Source organism: Paralichthys olivaceus, chromosome 3 (genome assembly GCF_024713975.1).
Source record: "Paralichthys olivaceus isolate ysfri-2021 chromosome 3, ASM2471397v2, whole genome shotgun sequence".
NCBI classification, from domain to species: domain Eukaryota; kingdom Metazoa; phylum Chordata; class Actinopteri; order Pleuronectiformes; family Paralichthyidae; genus Paralichthys; species Paralichthys olivaceus.
The window spans coordinates 931,671-950,000 of NC_091095.1; the positions used below are offsets into that span (position 1 = coordinate 931,671).

An 18,330-nucleotide genomic window follows, 5' to 3' on the forward strand; every position below is an offset into this window, starting at 1 on the left:
CAACAGGAAAATAAAATACCAGGTGGATGCATTTAATATTTTATCTGTGGTTTGTCAACATGTGGCCTCAGAGTCTCTCAGGTCGCTCACTCACACTCACACACACACACACTGTAGTTCTGGTCACGTAGCCTCACTGACACCAGCTATAATTATAATCAGCTCACTCTCTGCTCCACTCACACTCGTGAGACGTTTGAAATAAAAACTGTTGGAGACACGTCTTCTGTCTGCACCAACATCGATTCCCCACTGACACTCTCTGGTTTTCCTGCAACTCCGAGGAAAATAAACAGCGGGCGCAGTCCGCAGTGTTTGGCACTCATCTCTGATTAGGATTAATTGATTTTTGATTGCGTGCCTCGTTCCAGCCGATCAGTGTTTTGGTGTCGTGTCTCCAGAGGCTTGTAGGGTGACAAATGTAGACAGGGTCAGAGCCAGGGCCAAACAAGAGAGTCAGTGAGGACACACACACACGCACATGCACACGCACGCACACACACACACACACAGAGGACAACAGATCTTTGTGAGAGTGTTTGTATCAACACACGCAGGCTGCTGTGGAAACTAAAAGACGGATGAAGACTCATGTATCTGTGAGTCTGTGGGAAAAGTGTGCAGTGGAAATGACGACAGCTTTTTAAGGCCACAGTCCTGCAGCTCGATGACGACGTCATGTGATTCAGTGACACTGATTCCAGGGGATATAACAGCCCCCCTCCCCCCCCTCGCTCTGTGTGGCAGGCATGTGAAGGCTGCATGGGGCCGGGTGCCCCTGACAATCACATGAACTCATTCCACACCAACTAAACTTCAGAGAAGCTGATGAAATCTGTTGTGTCAGTCCACACCCTGCACATAGAGTTACACTGACACCACATCTTAATTCACCAGATCTGTATTTGACTCCGCACCAGGTCACTCACCCTCATCAGTTGGTTTTTAATCAAGGTTCATACATTTCATTTTCTTTCTCACAATTTTAAAGAAAGTGAAAATAATATTCCTGGATCTGCTTCTTTGGGTCACATCCCACTCGTCTCCAAACTTTCATGGAGATCGGTTCAGTAGTTTTTATTTATGGATTTATTCAGTTTATATTTAATGGTTCTGGTTGTTATTTGTAGTTCAGTCAAAATTATTATTATTATTTTTTCATTATTACATATAAAGGTTAATTATTAGCTAATTGATTCGCTTTATAATCACTTTAAATAATTAAACATTAGATGATCTGTATGTGGAGCAGTGATCGGATCTGTAGTGAGGATTAGTTTAAGCTGCGGAGTGAGACATCGCCTCGCGCACACAGGATCTTTGGTGGGTGTCGACGTCGCCTCTCCGCTGGTGAATCCGCCTCCGAGGCCCCGAGAGCCGGACACAGCCCCGGAGACATCCCGGTGGACCGGAGAGACACCCAGAGACCGACCGGGAGGAGGAAGACGAGGAGGAGGAGGAGGAAGAGGCTCGGTTCTTTCCGTGTTCGTGTCGGGTCGTAACGAGGAGGAAGAAGGAGGAGAGAGATGCTGTCATGTTTTCATTTTAGAAAACAAAAGCTCGAGGACACATGAGGAAGTGAGAGCCGAGGACACATCTGGAATCACGTGTGATCAAATCATCTGGATCCAGAGGAAGATTAATCAGGACTGATGGAGCCTCCTCTTCATCGTCTGCAGCCTCCTCTTCATCATCTGCAGCCTCCTCTTCATCGTCTGCAGCCTCCTCTTCATCATCTGCAGCCTCCTCTTCATCGTCTGCAGCCTCCACTGTCTCCTCCTCATCCAGGGTTTTAAATACTCTTCATCCCGTTCATCTCTGTCTGTAATGATCAGAAACAGTGAATTGATTTTATTTGTTCTGACGTCAGAAGATTAAACTCGGAGCATCGATCATCCTCCGTTCATTCAGTGACGACGACAGGATGAACTGTTGTGAAGCCTCAGTTTGACATCTCGTGCAGCGCCATCTTGGTTTTTTGAAACCAGAAGTAACCATATTTGGATGAGCAGTGGGTGGAGCCTGACTGAGAGCTCGAGGACACGCCCATCTACACCTGCCACCTGCGCGCATTGGACGGTACTAGCTGTCAATCACTCTGTCGTATCCCCCCCACCCCCTACACCCGGAGCTGTCTGGTCTGTTTGACTCTAAATGATCTCAGCTGTTTGAAGACGACTTGGAACTCGAGATCGAGAAACTTATAAACTTATAAAATATAAACTCAAAAGTCTCACCTGGTAAATGTCTGCGTGACCTACGACCTCAACGTGCGCTCGGGTCCAGCCCACTTTAAAATCACTTGCTGTTGTGATGCTGGACGTCGTGAAGATGAAGGAGTCGTGTCGTATCTGCGCCCGCGAGCTCTGTGGCAACCAACGCCGATGGATTTTCCACCCGGCGGCGAAACTCAACCTGCAGGTGCTGCTGTCCCACGCCGTGGGCCGCGAGCTGACCCGGGACGGCCGTGGGGAGTTCGCCTGCTCCAAGTGCGCCTTCATGCTGGACCGCATGTACCGCTTCGACACGGTGATCGCCCGAGTGGAGGCCCTGTCCCTGGAGCGCCTCCACAAGCTGCTGCTGGAAAAATATCGTCTGCGGCAGTGTATCGGAGGCTTGTACCGGAAGAACAACACAGATGATGGGAGTGCGGCTCCGCCCGGGTCCGGTATGGAGGTAGCAGGGACAGATGTGGGGACTGAAGACACCCCTGTGGTGGATCTATCAGTCCTCCAGGACGTGAGATACTCGGATATGATTCAGGATGATCTGGCGTTCTCTGTCTATGAGTCATGGGCTGATAAGGGGGACCCTGCCCTCGACCAACCCCACCATGTCCACCACTGCCACGGAGGAGACGCCCTGTCTGGCCAGAAGCCGAGGAGATGCAGGGGTTGTGCTGCACTCCGTGTCGCAGATTCTGACTATGAGGCGGTGTGTAAGGTGCCTCGCAGTCTTGGTCGAAGGAGCACATCATGTGGGCCATCTACCCGCTACTCAACCGGCGCTCTAGACGTTGAAGACCCCATCAGATCCTCTGAAGAATCTGCATCTACGACCCTGGAGCTAGAGTCTCCTTCGGCTGCGCTGGACGCTGATAAGACCGTGTTTGACCAGACGAGTACAAGTCCCGCGTCCTCTGTCGAATCTCTCGACACGGCCGTGGACGTGAGCTGCCCTCTTCCAAATCACAAAGGGAGGGAAGAAATGGAGCTCGAGAGAGATCCAGAGGTTTCTCCAGCCAGAAGGGACACTCCGTGGGACAACCCCCCAAGTGAGAGCTCGCTCTCTGGGCTTGAGATGATGCTTTGCCTCCTGAGGGGCTGGGAGTATCGGCCAGTGAAGCCTCAAAGAGGCAGCAAGCTCCCAGTTCTTGTCAAGGCCAAACTGGAAAAGAGCCTCTCGCTGCATCCGTCCATCTCGCTGAGGTCACCCTGCAGGGGGGCGGGCGACAGTGAACTTTACCCCCACCAACCAATTCCAGAGGTTGTGACCTCGTGTCCGGAGCCGGACCTGCAGGCGGAGCTGGCAGAGATGGAGGAGCAGTGGTTGGATGATTATGTTCAGTGCAGGCCGTTCCGCTTTCAGCAGGTAGTTAGCCAAGCTGTGGGTAGCCGCTAATTAAAAATGTGTTTTGAGTTGCATTGTGGGAAGTGTTTTTGTAGGTTTTACCTCTGTTGATCTTCGACGTCTAGTTTAGTCTAGTGGAGCAACACAAAATCTTTCAAGAGCCTTGAAAAATATTATTTTTCCTTTTGAATTCTTTGAAAATTGGGTTCAAAAACCTCAATGAGTGAATTGAACAAATCTAAATTTCGGCCTCAACAATCTGCAGTGAATTCATATCAAACACTGAAGCTTCAGCTCGTTTCAGAGTCTGATCCCAATGATGCAAATCTCTCTGGACTCTTACTCATCCCCTTCGCTGCTGACGGAGCTGAACACACTCAGACCCTTGATTACTGTCTCCGGGGGGGGGGGGGGGGGAGGTTGGCATGCCTTCCTCCTCTGTGTCCTAGCAACACTGGTGTTGGCATGGGAACTGTCTCCACAGTGCCACAGCAGCAGTTGGTCCGTGTGAAGGCTCTGCTCAGTCTGATCCGGCTTCATAAACCTCTTTTGTTATGTTAATGATGGGACTGAATGTGGTTCAGTGTAAACAGAGACTGGACGTCTCTGTTAGTCCATTAGATTCAGCTGCGTTGGTCCATTAAGAAGAGATATAGCTGCACAATGGAGCTCTCACTGGTGTGAATGAGGAAAGTTACATTCATGTGTATTTTAATCCAGATGAACTGAACAGATGTTTTCACTCTGACTCCTGAACTTTTAAACTCCAGGTCTGAGTCACGGGTGGGGACAGACACATAGCTGTATTTTAGAATAATCACAAGCGAGTAATAAAATCAGTGCACTTGTTAATCATGTCCCAGAGACGCATCGGGCCAGTGCTCGATTCTTTAAAAAGAAAAACAAGGAAGTCAACAACATGCTCCCGTGGCAACAGCCGCTTCCTCAGGAAGTCGTTCAACAGAGAGCTGACGTCTCTTTCCACTTTCATTCACTCATCGACACAAACACGACGACACACTGTGTGTAAACCACTGATCCTCTGTTGAGTTCAATAGCTTTTAAATTAGAAAAACCCACAGAACAAACCTTCATGTCCGGATTCTTCACAGCCCCAGAAGAATCGACATCATTTTATAATAAAACAACACAGAAAAGCTCAGGAATCTTTTCTGATTTCTTTAAATTCCTCCTGTGTTTCCCAGCGGCTGATCGATGAGCAGCAGGATCAGCTGAGTCACTACGAGAGCGCCGCAGGTCAGTGTGTGGGCGAGCTGCAGAAGGCCCAGGACCAGGTCCGCTCGCTGCAGAACAAGATCCGAGAGAGCGAGACCAGGAACCAGGTACGGACATAGAGCAGGAGAGTTCAACCACAGTCTGAAGTGTTTCACATTCATTATGTACTGATGCAGGTGTGTGTGTGTGTCTGTGTGTGTGTCTGTGTGTGTGTCTGTGTGTGTGTGTGTGTCTGTGTGTGTGTAGAAGCTGCAACTGCGTCTCGGTGAGATGGAGCTGGAACTGCGGTCGGCTCAAGAGGAAGCTCAGCAGCAGGAGAGAAACATCCAGAACATCAGTGATAACTTCAGCTCCAAGGAGGCAGAGGTAGAGAGGGAGGGAGGGGAGCGGAGGGGAGGGAGGGAGGGAGAAGAGGAGGGGGAGGGAGGGATGGAGCAAGATAAGATGGTGGAATAACGGAACAGAAGGAAATTAAAGCAAGACTGAAATCAAGTGTCAGGTGTGAAGATGAACAGTTTCATGTAGGAACAGTGTTGATATTGTGTGTGTGTGTGTGTGTGTGTGTGTGTGCAGGCTGCAGACCTGTACCAGGTGATTGAGGAGCAGAATAAGATGCTGTGTTCTCTCAAAGAACTCACGAACCGCCAGCAGCTGCAGCAGCTGCAGGTTCGTCCTCTCCGTCACAGTCTGATTCCAACATGGAGACGTCTCATCACTCACCATTCACTCACCTCCTTCTCTGTCCCCTCCTCTTCCTCCCTCTCCTGGGTTCTCCTGCAGTCGTCGGGGGCGGAGAGTGTTCGAGGTCAGGGGGAGGTTCTGGCTCTGCAGGCCTCGCTCTTCCAGGCTCAGCTGGAGTTTCAGGCCGGCGAGCGAGCGCAGCGGCAGGCGGCCAGAACGCGGGAGGACCTGACCCGAGCCCTGCAGAGGCTGGAGAAAGACCTGCAGGGGGCGCTGCAGCACAGGAGGGAGACTGAGCGGCACAACCAGGTGAGATGCACTGAAGAGATGATGACGAAGTCGCTCCTGGTTGTGGGCTCTGGTGTGATGTTGTGTTGTTGCCGTGCGACGTGCAGGAGCTGCAGTCGGCTCTGGACAGGGCTCGATCGGCCCTGCAGGAGAGAGAGGAGCAGCTGAGAGAGGGCGAGCAAGAGAGGGAGAGGGAGAAGGAGAAGAGAGAGGCGACCATCAGAGAGATGACCACGTCGCTTCAGACCAAAGATCAGCTGCTGGAGGTCAGACACACACAAACTAACACACTGTACACAACAACACATCTCCTCACTCTCAACAAACCTGTCAAAGTGAAGGATCACGCTCAACTAACCACGTCTGTGTTTCCTGTCGTCAGGAATACTGCACGCTGCTGGACGATCATTCGAACGAGAAGAGAAACTCTCAGCTTCAGAAACTCCGGCAGCGAGTCAGAGAACGAGATCGAGCTCTGGAGGTAAAAAGCCGTCGCTCAGTGACTCGTCAGAGAGCAGCGTGTTGTCGCTCTGGCTTCAGGCCTGAGTCGTCTCGTTACTTTAACTCAAACCAGTGACGACAAAGTCCAACATTTACCGACAGACAGTAGAATCAGTAGAATCACTTGTTAACTCAGAGACGAGACGTTTTTATTTTCGTTCCGATAAATGTTCTTGGGTCGTTTGAACCAAAATTGTCGGATTCAGTGACATAGAATTTTGTAATTGTGCAGCGAGCGGTGGACGAGAAGTTTCGCTGTGTGGAAGAGAAAGACGAGGAGACTCGACGTCTTAAGCTCCTGCTCAGAGAGAAGGAGAGAGACCTGGAGAGACAACGCTGCGTCCTGGTCAACAACGAGGAGACCATCACTGTGAGAGAACACACACACGCAAACACACACGCACACACACACACACCGCTCATCTCCTGGATTAATTTCTGTGTGTGTGTGTGTGTGTGTCAGAGCCTGGAGCTGCTGCTGCGTGGTAAAGCCGTGGAGCTGGAGCAGGTGTGTGACGCCTGGCGCAACGTTCAGCGGCAGCAGCAGGAGAGCGAGGAGAGGCAGAGTCGGTCCCTGAGGGAGCGAGACGCCATCATCGGGCAGCTGCAGGCCGCGCTGCTCGCTCGCACGCAGGAGGCGCAGGTACGCGGAGGAGCAACGACGTGAATATCCGTTAATTCTGATTCTCCCTCAAGGATTCACGTTTCAACTTGGTTCTCTTCTTCACTCGGCTGCAGGATCTGCGCTGCTCCCTGCTGGCTCAGGTCCACTCGGCTCCCAGCGACGTTCTGGAGGAGCTGAAAGTCCGCCTCCAGCTCAAAGACCGCCTCTTCCAGGAAGTGCTCGCCGATCGGACCCGTCAGGCCCAGGAGCACCAGGACCAGGTCCAGGCTCTGCTCACATCCATCAGCTCCAGGGACCAGTACATCCAGGTGGAGCAGAGGAGGCTGAAGTAAAACACAACATATGAGTATATATCTCTGATATGTTTATAAGTGTCGACTCTCTCCCTCCAGGACGCTGCGCGGCAGCTCGGTGAGGTGATGACCGAGCAGACGTCCAGACTCCAGGAGCTCCGCAAACAGCTGAGCTCAGGACCCGACTCCGGAACAGACTCGGCCGTGGAGCTGCAGGAGGAGCTGCGTCTGGCCCTGAGGAGGGAGAAGGAGAACCAGGAGCTGAGCAGGAGTCAGACGGCGAGGCTGGACGCCCTCAGCAGGACGCTGCTGGTGAAGGAGGAGCTTATCAGGGTCAGTGAGAGCGAGGGATCACTCACACGATCAAACTCACCGACTCCATTCAGCAAAACTTTGTCTGTTAAACTTCCTCCTGAAGTTTCATTTTGAAAACCGTCCAGGAAGCTGCTGGTTAACCCACAGGAAGGTTTGGTTTTTGAAATGTGTTGCAGGCATCTTCTGTTTCTCACACGATCCTGCTTGAAAACATTTTTCTCAATGTGTAAAAAAGAAAGATTGAATTTAAGAACCACATTGTCCCCAGGAGGCCGCAGGTTTGATTCCGTCCCAGCTCCTGACTGCATGTCTTACACGTGTGTGTGTTACAGAACTTCCAGAGGCAGATGGAGGACCCCTCAGGCCTCCCGCTGGTCGAGCGACTGACGCAGGAGGTCCAGGAGCTGAGGGACAGCCTGGTCCAGAGGGACGGCGTCGCAGCCGGCGGCGCCCTCCTCCTGGGCCGTGAGCGGCCCAACGGCAGGCAGCCTGAGTTTGGAGGTGGGCATCAGAGAAGCATGGGACAGTATTTGTAACGGCAACTCCCCCTGCAGCTGGAGGCGGGGACTATGGTGGCGGTGGTCTGCGTGGAGTGACTCGTTGCGGTGGCGCTCTTTGATTTCCCACTAACACTGAACATGTTGTAACCACGGTGATGTCGATGGTTGTCGAGCAAGTGTGACGTTTGGCTTCTAACCTGAAACTCGTCTCGGTGCGTGTCCGTCACGCTTCTTCACACGTTTCATGAATGAGATTCACTTTTATGAGCTTTTTTGTGATGAAACCTCACGTTTCTGTGTCCAACGTCATCAGAGGCAGAAAAAGTCACAGGAACAGAAACAAAACGTTCAGTGAAGTTCTGACTCGTTAACATTAAACTGTAGAGACGGTTCAGACGCTTCAGTGGTTTCAGGTTTCTACACGATGCCTGGTTGTGGTTCCGAACAGAAGCATCAACGAAAACATGTTCTAAACAAGGACACACACAAAAAAAGAGAAAGAGAATGAACCAATTATCAAAATTCATCTCAGATCTGATTAGTTTCACTGGTTTAGTTACATTTGTGTGTTTTATTTTGTAAACTAAACATATTTGAATTCATTTTAGGACAAATTATTTTAAATCTCTGAACAACTTTCAATTATTATAAATTACTTGAAGCTTTGTTAAATATTGTGACTTTGTATGAAGGTGAACAAACATCAGTGTGTGTGTGTGTGTGTGTGTGTGTGTGTGTGTGTGTGTGTGTGTGTGTGTGTGTGTGTGTGTGTGTGTCTTTGCATGATCAGCAGCACTAACAAGCCTTTTTCTTAAAGCTGTAAAATGCTAATCGAGTTCTGCACATGCTTTGTTTTACTTAACATGACATGAATAATTAATAATAATAATAATACAATTATATGAAATCAATGAATATATCACATACTATGATATAATATGAAAATATTAGCGTGTTGATTTTAATATATTTTATTATATTGTGATATTTTCAGTTGTGGTTTATGGAGAAACTGATTTCAGACGTTTGAAATGTTTCTTTGCTTCTTGTGACTTCTGATATGAATGAATATGATTAAATGGAGTTTGACACCGGAGCTCAGGAAGTTTAAATGTGTTGATGAATCAGTGAAATCGAACAGAGAATAAACTGCTGAACTGGAATCATCATCCGTTATGATCCGAGGAGGTTCTTGGTAGAAATAACTTTATTTTTCTTTATATTTCTCTCACCTGATCTTTTCCTTCACTACATCAACGATGAATAATCACTCGTTAAAACTCAAGTTGCACCAAAGCACCAAAACAGCCCAGTTCTATAAATAGAAACATTGAATTCCCTTGTTTGTCTTCAGATTAAATATTAAATTAGTTTATTAAAACTAAACACACAAGAAATATTCCAAATGATAATATATCAGATTTCACATAGGAGGTCACATGGTTCAAGAAATACTTCCCTGATGATGCTGATGTCATCTTTTTAAGGATGTGTGTTGCTCACAGGCTCCTATTACCCATAATCCTGTTCTTTCTCCTGTTGATGGAGGCATTTTGTCCATGAAGCATGAATCAAACCTCAGTCGTGCTTCAAGTTTCAGCTTCAAATTAAAGATTGAATTCAGTAGATACATTATTTAAAGGAAATAATCTGCTCGTGTTCAGGCTGATGATTGTAAATCAGTGTTGACATGTTCTCATGTTCAGAAACACTGGCGGGGGCGTGTGGACGAGACGCCACATGTGCATGATAACACGTCCGGTGTCTCGTCTGCTCAGATGTTCCTGCTCTCCTCACAATTTGGTGACTTCACAATGATAAGAGAGAATCCGCTTCATGTTTTCTGTGCTGGAGAGAAGCTCAGACTTCAGAACGCTCACAGTCATTTAAAAACCTTTGTAACAAACCAGAGGAAATCAACTGTACCGACATCGAACGTCTCGTTAAGTTGATTAACGGAGAACAAGCAGTTTCCTCACGGTCAAAGTCAAACAATCAACTCATGTATTGAACCGACATCACGACGTGTTTTCTGTGTTGACAGTGTGAAAAAGGAAAGTGAAACCTAAATGAACTGAACGAAATTCTATGTTTTGTAGAGCCGAGTTCAGACGAGGAAGACGAGGATGTGAACAGCGAGGAAACGGAGAGCGTTGATGAAGAGGAGGCCAAACTGAGGCTCCAGTCGTTGAGCAACACCAAGGTAAAAAAAAACATCATCAGTTAACTGATTCAAACTGATCAGAAACACAAACACTTGAACAACAACTTCCTCAAATGACCAGAAACATTTAACATACTTTTGTTTTTTCCAACTTTGGTCCATGTCCCAACTGCTGACATGGAGGAGGCAGGGCTTCTGACCTATAATGCATCCAGCCACCAGGGGGATCCATGTGATCTGGCTTCACTTAGTGTCATGGCGTCCTTCTCTGTTGACAGTGTTTCCTGTCTGACCAGGTCTGTGCAGGTCCAGTGAAGGAGGGTCAGGGTCTGATGGAGGTCAAACAGCTGGTGGAGCAGAAGAGGGCGGTGGAGAGGGAGCTGACGGAGCTGAAGGCTCAGCTGGAGAAGAGCGGCTTCTCCTCGCTCTCACAGATGAGGTAGAAAATACACTTATTATACTTTTGTAGATTCAGACTCCAGGACGACCTGATGAGTAAAAGTCAAATGTCAGTTCATTGTAAACGTCTGTTGGTTATTTCACATCTTCATCCTCTCAGTTTATTTAATGTTAGTATAAAATACCTTCAGTCTCATTTCTGATCATCCGCATGTTAAACTTGAACTAAGACGGAGGAGACGAAGTTAACTCTCCATCTTTCTTTTAAAGGAAAGCTCTGCTCAGCCTCCAGGCAGAGAACCAAGACTTAAATCATCGGCTGCAGGCGGACGGTCAACACGACCAGGAGGAGGAGGAGGAGGAGGAGGAGGAGGAGCTGGATGTGACCATAGGAGAGGAGGAGGAAGAGGAGGGCTCAGAGACGTGGGAGGCCTGGGACAGTGAGTTGTCTCTGTCTCAAACTGACGTCCAGACCAGGGATGAGCTGAGGACGGACGGAGACTCTGGATCAAATCCTCCGCACCAACTCAGCTCCTTCTCTCAGGTAAGAACCAACATGTGGCTCTGTTGATAAATCCAATCTTTAAATTCCCCCAAAATATAATAAAACTTAAAGAATATAAATCCCCATCCATCACAAACACATGAACAGTGTGTCCAGGCAGATGAGCTGCATCCCAGCATGCACCTGGGCGGTGCTGCAGCCTCTGAGAGGACGGAGCGGACGGTTCTCCTGCAGCAGAGGAGCAAAGAGCTGAGGGAGCGGCTGATGGTGTCTGAGGCGACGGTGCAGGCTCAGGCCGAGCAGCTCAAAGACTTCAGGGAGCTGCTGAGTGAGTCCAGCTTCTGACGAGTGACTGTGTCTGAGAGACGAACATCAGTTATATGAAGTGTCTCCTGTGTCTCTGCAGCGGAGACGACGGTGCAGCAGGACAGTAAACAGATCCAGGTGGACCTGCAGGATCTGGGCTACGAGACGTGCGGCCGCAGCGAGAACGAGGCCGAGAGAGAAGACACCAGCAGCCCCGGTATTCAAGCCTCACACTGAGCATGTCCGTCCTCTGAGGACTCTAATAGAATATATATATATATATATATATATATATATATATATATATATACATATATACAATATAAATATATATATATATATATATGTAGTGAAAACAGAACCTCATTGGTGGAGGTCACATTATCTTTGTTGTAATAATGTCATAGAAACACTAGAGGCCAGCAAACCACACCTCTTACAACTCAGCAGTGTTCATCCTCCACCAACATTTAAATTCACTAGATCCAGATTTTTGTTTGGCTCTGCAGCACATTTAGTTTCACTGCGGTGAAGCTGAAGAGTTTGTGTGTGAGTGTAGAAAACCAGGATGACGTTTAGAGTCAAATCAGAGAAGGTTCTTTTTATGCAGCTCGTACGAGATACGATGTTGGAATAATCAGAATGATGAATTCACGTGAACTCAGCTCAGAACAATAACTTGGAAAGTCTGCGAAAAATGTTGGCACACGAATAAATATATATACAACAGAAGTTTACAGCGTCCGAACATTCTGACTTCACACAGACGTCCCATCAGGGAACAGCCTGATTAACCTCCTGTGACCCGACCACACAAAATGATCGACTTCCTGTGTTCCCCCTCAGAGTTCGATGACCTGGAGATGTGCACGTCTCTGGACTGTGGCTCCCAGTGGTGGCCCGCCGGCAGCAACGGCTCCACCTTCACCAAGACCACCACCCAGAGCTCCGGCTACGGAGACGAGGTGTCGTCCCTCCAGCGCCTGGTGGAGGACCTTCGCTCTCAGCTGTCCCGCTCTCAGGCGGTGATCCGCGGCCTCCAGAACCGCCTGCGCTCCCTCTCCACCTCCGGCGACGACCCACCCTCCACACCTCGCAAGGTCAACTGGTGCTTCCAGGCCTCGCCCTCACAGAGCGGCACGGAGGACGACGAGGGATGGCAGTCGTCGGACGGGGGTCCGCTGGCTTCGCCTCGTCAGCCTCACCCTGACAAGGGTCTCCAGGAGCTGGAGTCCAGAGTGGACGCTCTGGAGAACCAGCTGAGGAAAGGAGGCAAGAAGTCCATCGAGCAGGATGGAAAATCTGCCACGTGGCCGGGGTGAGTGACACACAGCTTCTCTCTTTCTATTTCTATGTTGTGACACATTATCCTTCATCCTTTTATTAAGACACAAATCAATAACAGATATTATTAATATAATCTTTAATAAGAGCAGATGAACTGAATTAGTTCATATAATCACTCAAACAGAATCAGAGGATTCTTTTATTTCCCTCAGACCATAAACAGGAGGGATCATTCCTCTTGAGTGCTTTTAATGTGAAATATCTGCAGGAAGTGCTTGAAAATAATCTGCTGTAATAAAATACAGCGGAAAAGGAAGTGATCAGAAAGTGTTTCTGTTCTGCAGTTTAATCTGAATTTAAAAAAATAAAATGAAAACAGGGAAACGTTTGAATAAAACATGATAGAATTTAACGTCTACCTTGATTTTTTATTTTAGTCCATGTCCCATCTGCTAACATGGAGGAGGAGAGGTTTATGACCTTTACTGTTTTGGCTTCACTTTTGTGAGCTCTGATGTCGTCCATCTTTATTTACAGTGATTTAAAACAGTAAATTTAAAACTATCATCGATGAACTAAACCAGACAGAAGAAAACATTATTATCTTTTTTTAAACTTACAACGTAGATTTCTAATGAGTCCCTTTATTTTGCAGACTGTTGCAGGGTGAAGACATTTTATTTTGACATGGAAAATGAAATCACTGCTGCTAACTGTCGGGTTTTTCTGCGTCTGCAGTAAGTTCGACACTCTGATCCAGGCTCAGGCCAGAGAGCTGTCTCACCTCCGTCAGCGGCTGAGGGAGGGTCGTGGCGTCTGCAACATCCTGACGCAGCATCTGGGCGACACCACCAAGGCCTTCGAGGAGCTGCTGAGAGCCACCGACATCGACTACTACATGGGCCAGAGCTTCAGGGAGCAGCTGGCTCAGAGCAGCGCTCTGGCACAAAGAGTCGGAGACAAGATCAGCGGACGTGAGTCATTTCATTTATTGCATCTTTCTCTGTTGACGGTTCTTTTATATAAACACTAATGATTTCATAACCTCAGGAGATCATCCTGAAGACCCAGATGAGAAGACGGAGCTGCTCGCCATCCGGTCAGTGCTCATGTACTTCATCTTTACCTCATGTGTACCTCATGTGTACCTCATGTGTACCTCATGTGTACCTCATGTGTACCTCATGTGTACCTCATGTGTACTTCGTGTGTACCTCATGTTTGTGTGTCTGTGATTGTGTTGCTTTACACCAGTGTTGATGCCGGTTAATGGAAAGTATCGGCGTGTGACGCTGATGTTTGTTCCTCGGGGCAGAATAATCAGATGCTGGCTCGATAATGATTGAAGACCTCACTGGTTAATTAATGACAAGAGCTGATTCTAATTATTATATCCTAATTAATGAGGGCGGACAAGGGCGGGTGGGCTGGATGGACACGTAACGACCTGCAGGACGAGTAACGAGTTACAGACAGACAGAGAGAGAGAGAGACAGAGAGAGACAGAGAGAGAGAGAGAGGCCTGCAGTAATCTAACATCATGTTGAAGCACAGATGGTCGAGCAGATGTGAAGGAGAATTATCGTGTTTTCTGCGACAGTCATTTGATTTAGTCTGATTCACAGTTTTCATCATCGAAGGCAGAAACATCCTGATACAGACTGAACATGAATCACAACCGACAGAACAGACAAGATCAATGTACCAGGAAATAAAGTCAAAGTCAGATCTAAAAAAAGATTAAACATATTGAATTAATTGAACAAACTGAATACAACTCTAGTTTTATTGATGCTTCTATGTGTGTGTATGAATTATATATATAATTATATCTAAATATAATACATTAGCTGTATTTTTTAACAAATACACCCAAATATATAGAATATATAATGAAAAATAAATATAATTATTAAAGTCGAATATAAGCATTAATGCATTAATCGTTTATTCTGTAAACTAAAATAAAAAAGTTTTCATAACATGAACACAGACACACGTGTGAATCTCCTGAATGAACTAATGAATCGATCGACTGTGATGAGTGTGCGTCTGTGAGTGTGACTGTTCTGATGTCATAATGCTGCCGAGGCTTTCACTGGGCTCGGGCTCCTAATCAGGTTAAGTTATTAAGACCTCGGCTGGGGAGGAAATAGGTCAGAGAGAGGGGGGGGAGGCAGAGAGGGAGGGAGAGACGGGGGGCAGAGAGGGAGAGAGAGAGGGAGAGAGAGAGGGGGGGGGGGGTGAAGCAGAGAGAGAGGGAGCATCAGTTCTCTTCAGCAGCAGCAGCAGCAGCTCTCGTCTCTCTGCTGTAAACGCTGATCTTCTTCACTGTGGACGGACGATGATGTTCAGTCTTCTTCTTCTCTTCCACTGAACCAGTTCCTGGATTCTCCTCAAACTGAGGCTGGATGTGAAGTTTTCTTCTTCTGAGGATCTTCTCTCCCTCTCTCCCTCTCTCCCTCCCTCTCTCTCCCTCTCCCTCTCTCTCTCTCTGTGTGTCGGACACATTCTGACACCTCCAGCTCTGCAGCAGCAGCAGAAGCTCACGTTTGGTTTCATGGATTCAGTCGACGTGTGTTTGAAAACAGGAGGAAGTGCTGCTTTGCGGATCCTCGTCCGTTCAGCTGCTGTTCATCTCTTTCGCTGACGCTTGGTGGAGCGTGAACACTCGAGCCCTCGGGACCCGGACATCCTTTAACACGTACATCCCTCTCTCCGCCCTCCTCCCTCTTTGTGATGCTCTGTCGTCACCACAGTTCCCCTCAGGTCTGACGCTGGAGGTTTTCCCATCGAGGCTTCGTTACAAAAGAGACGAGTAGAGAGGTTTTAAAAAGGACGTTCCATCATCACAAACAAAGAGTAGAGGAGAAGAGGACGCAGAGTTCAGCTCTGAGTTTCCTCGGGCTGCTGAGTAATGTAAATCTCATCATGCGCTGGTGGAGCGAAATCTACAAACTGTGCTTTTATTTGAGCTGCACTTCGGATAAGATGCTCTGGATCTCTGCCGTCAAACCATCTGACTGATCTGTTGTGGTGGAATCTCAAACGTGGGGATGCAAGTGAACGCATGAATCCTTTAAATCTGCTGCGAGACATTAAAGACAATAATAATTTATATTTTATTATAATATAAGAATCTGATTTGGGATCTGTGTACAGACCTCACGGGTCCCCAGCGTCCAACATCCATCTCTGTGGGATCACCGGACCTAATCTGGATTTACCTTTCACCTGATCGTCCACTTGCTCAGTCATCCCTTTATCCGTCTCACACACACACACACACACACACACACACACACACACACACACACACACACACACACACACACACACACACACACACATGTAGCGGTCAGGACCTCAGAGCTAATGAGCCTCGCTCTGTTTCCTCTGGAGCTGAGAGGAAATACAGCATAACAAGTTTTAAAAGGATCCAGGAGTCTGAGAGAGACAGAGGAGGACGACATGGTGGCTCAGTAGCCGGACACAGGGGCAGAGGAGCAGAGGAGTGGGGGTCAGGGGTCGGGGGTCAGGGGTCGGGGGTGGGTGATGGCTCCTCTGTGGAAGGCCATGCTGTCGAAGAGCAGCCCGTTGTACAGAGACTCTCTGTTCTCCTTCTCTCTGTGGGAGTGGAAGGCTCAGGAGCGAGAGCTGCTGCTGCTGAAGAGACACACTGACAGGGAGAGGAGGGCGCTGCTCACTCAGCTGGACAAGTAAGACAACTGACAGGGAGACAAATTCAAATCATGCGTCTCCTGCAGAATGAAAGTGAATATCACTCGTTCACTTCCTGTTGTGAACGTGTGTGTTTGTGATGTTGTGTTCCATGACGGAGATCAGCTGGTCCGTCTGTCTCAGTCCGTCTGTTTGAGTCCGTCTGTCTCAGTCTGTCTGTCTCAGTCCGTCTGTCTCAGTCCGTCTGTCTCACTCTGTCTGTCTCAGTCCGTCTGTCTCAGTCCGTCTGTCTCAGTCCGTCTGTCTCAGTCCAACATGTTGAAATGAAAATAATCAAATAATCACAATGATCTGATGAAGATTTTGACCTGAGGTCTGACCACTGCTGTTGTTTATCTGAGGACCTAGAAGAAGACATGTTCAACTTGGTCCACAGACAGACAGACAGACAGACAGACAGACAGACAGACAGACACACAGACAGACAGACCCTGTAGTAGAGAGGGCCTGAGACCAGATTTTCTTACGAACTGTCATGTTTGTTCTAACGTCTGCTGAAGACTGAAATGAAGTGAACACGTATGAACTCTTCACGTGTGTGTTTCAGACTCAGTAAGGAGCTGCAGCAGAAAGACAAGATCATCGAGTCTCTTCGCTCTCAACTGAACCAGCATCATCATCATCATCACTCCCATCGCTCTGACACGCCCTGCAGCGGCCACGCCCTCTCCGACGCCACCGACCAATCCGATCGCATCTCCTACGTGTCCGATGAGCACGGATCCACGAACGGGGACCTGGAGCTCTGCTCTGACGTGGACGCTGCCAGCGAGCTCGGTCACGAGGACACGTCCCCCTCCGCCCGAGTCGTTACAGGTGAGAACGTCTGTCCCTGAGTGTTTCACTACACGAGGAGGGAGGAGTCAACACGTGTCGTAACTGACATCATACACAGACGCCCTCTCTCCCCATGTCATAGAAAATGTTATGAAACACTGATGACATCATAACCTCCTGACTTCGGTCTCTGTTCATCAGTGTCTCTGTGTCCATGGTCCGTCCCCTCCGTCGTGTCCTCAGGTGACATCAGACTCTTTTCGTTTCCAGATCGCCACTCTCACAGTAGCACCGTGTCTCGCCATCCGTCTGTCCCTCCATCCATCGCCTCATCCCACAGAACCCAGTCCTGCCTCAGCTGTCCCAGCATGCATTGCCCCAGCTCGCCACACAGAGCTGCAGACATGCAGAGTCAGACAGGTAGGACAACTTTACGTCATCATCGTGTTGTTTCACCTCCGACCGGCTGCTTCCTGCAGAACTCCTTCTTTCTACTGGCTCTTTCATTCTTCTCCTTTAATTTGTCCTTTCATTCCACACCTCCACTCCTCCAGCTCCAGCTTCAGTCTTCACCTCCGCCCCACTGTTTCCTCCCCCTGTTTCCTCCGCACCCTTACCCGTTCCTCCTCACCCCTCCACTCTGCGACCCCGTTTCCACGGTGGCGGCGGCGGCGGGGGAGCGGGGTTCACGCTGGCCGAGGTGCACCAGGAGCTGCAGATGTTACAGAGGCAGCTGGGAGACAGTGAGAGTGCGTCGCTCGGACTGTAAATGCATGTGTGTGTGTGTCTGTGTGTGTGTGTTTCAATAACACAAAATGAATTTTCTGAGGATGAGGAACAGCAGAATCTGTACGTCATGTCCTCCTGCTGCTCCACAGCTCCACCCCTGAATGTGTGAAGGAGACAATCTGCTTCACATCACAAACACCAACTACACAAACGTCCAGGCACCATTTTACAGAGTCCGTGTGTGAAAACATCTGTTCTATAAAACATGTTAGAACTTCACAACAAGGTTAAATGATCCACTCGTCCTGTCTGTCCCTCCTCTTCTGTCCTTTCTCTCAGTAAATGACTCGTTGCGAGATTTACTCTCTAAAGTATAAACCAACATTCTGATTGACAGACTGAAAGAACCCCCC

General features: G+C 48.5%; 1 protein-coding gene across 12 annotated transcripts in view; it reads left to right on the plus strand.

Moving 5' to 3' along the window:
- The window catches only part of pde4dip (phosphodiesterase 4D interacting protein), a 61,941-nt gene that overhangs the window by 35,553 nt on the left and 8,058 nt on the right, over positions 1-18,330 (plus strand). For 4 of the 12 annotated variants that reach the window (XM_069522706.1, XM_069522707.1, XM_069522705.1 and 1 more), the window contains exons 10-31: positions 4,776-4,913; positions 5,053-5,172; positions 5,380-5,472; positions 5,587-5,796; positions 5,883-6,041; positions 6,158-6,256; positions 6,509-6,646; positions 6,740-6,919; positions 7,015-7,209; positions 7,294-7,527; positions 7,842-8,010; positions 10,109-10,212; positions 10,470-10,612; positions 10,843-11,116; positions 11,225-11,405; positions 11,484-11,600; positions 12,230-12,701; positions 13,409-13,644; positions 13,721-13,769; positions 16,959-17,227; positions 17,390-17,608; positions 17,743-17,937. In XM_069522706.1, the coding sequence (XP_069378807.1) occupies positions 4,776-4,913; positions 5,053-5,172; positions 5,380-5,472; positions 5,587-5,796; positions 5,883-6,041; positions 6,158-6,256; positions 6,509-6,646; positions 6,740-6,919; positions 7,015-7,209; positions 7,294-7,527; positions 7,842-8,010; positions 10,109-10,212; positions 10,470-10,612; positions 10,843-11,116; positions 11,225-11,405; positions 11,484-11,600; positions 12,230-12,701; positions 13,409-13,644; positions 13,721-13,769; positions 16,959-17,227; positions 17,390-17,608; positions 17,743-17,937 (3,994 nt within the window). Of the gene's footprint in view, positions 1-1,304; positions 3,592-4,775; positions 4,914-5,052; positions 5,173-5,379; positions 5,473-5,586; positions 5,797-5,882; positions 6,042-6,157; positions 6,257-6,508; positions 6,647-6,739; positions 6,920-7,014; positions 7,210-7,293; positions 7,528-7,841; positions 8,011-10,108; positions 10,213-10,469; positions 10,613-10,842; positions 11,117-11,224; positions 11,406-11,483; positions 11,601-12,229; positions 12,702-13,408; positions 13,645-13,720; positions 13,770-16,958; positions 17,228-17,389; positions 17,609-17,742; positions 17,938-18,330 lie in introns of those variants that run through there. The other 8 variants (XM_069522697.1, XM_069522702.1, XM_069522698.1 and 5 more) reach the window with 6 other exon arrangements.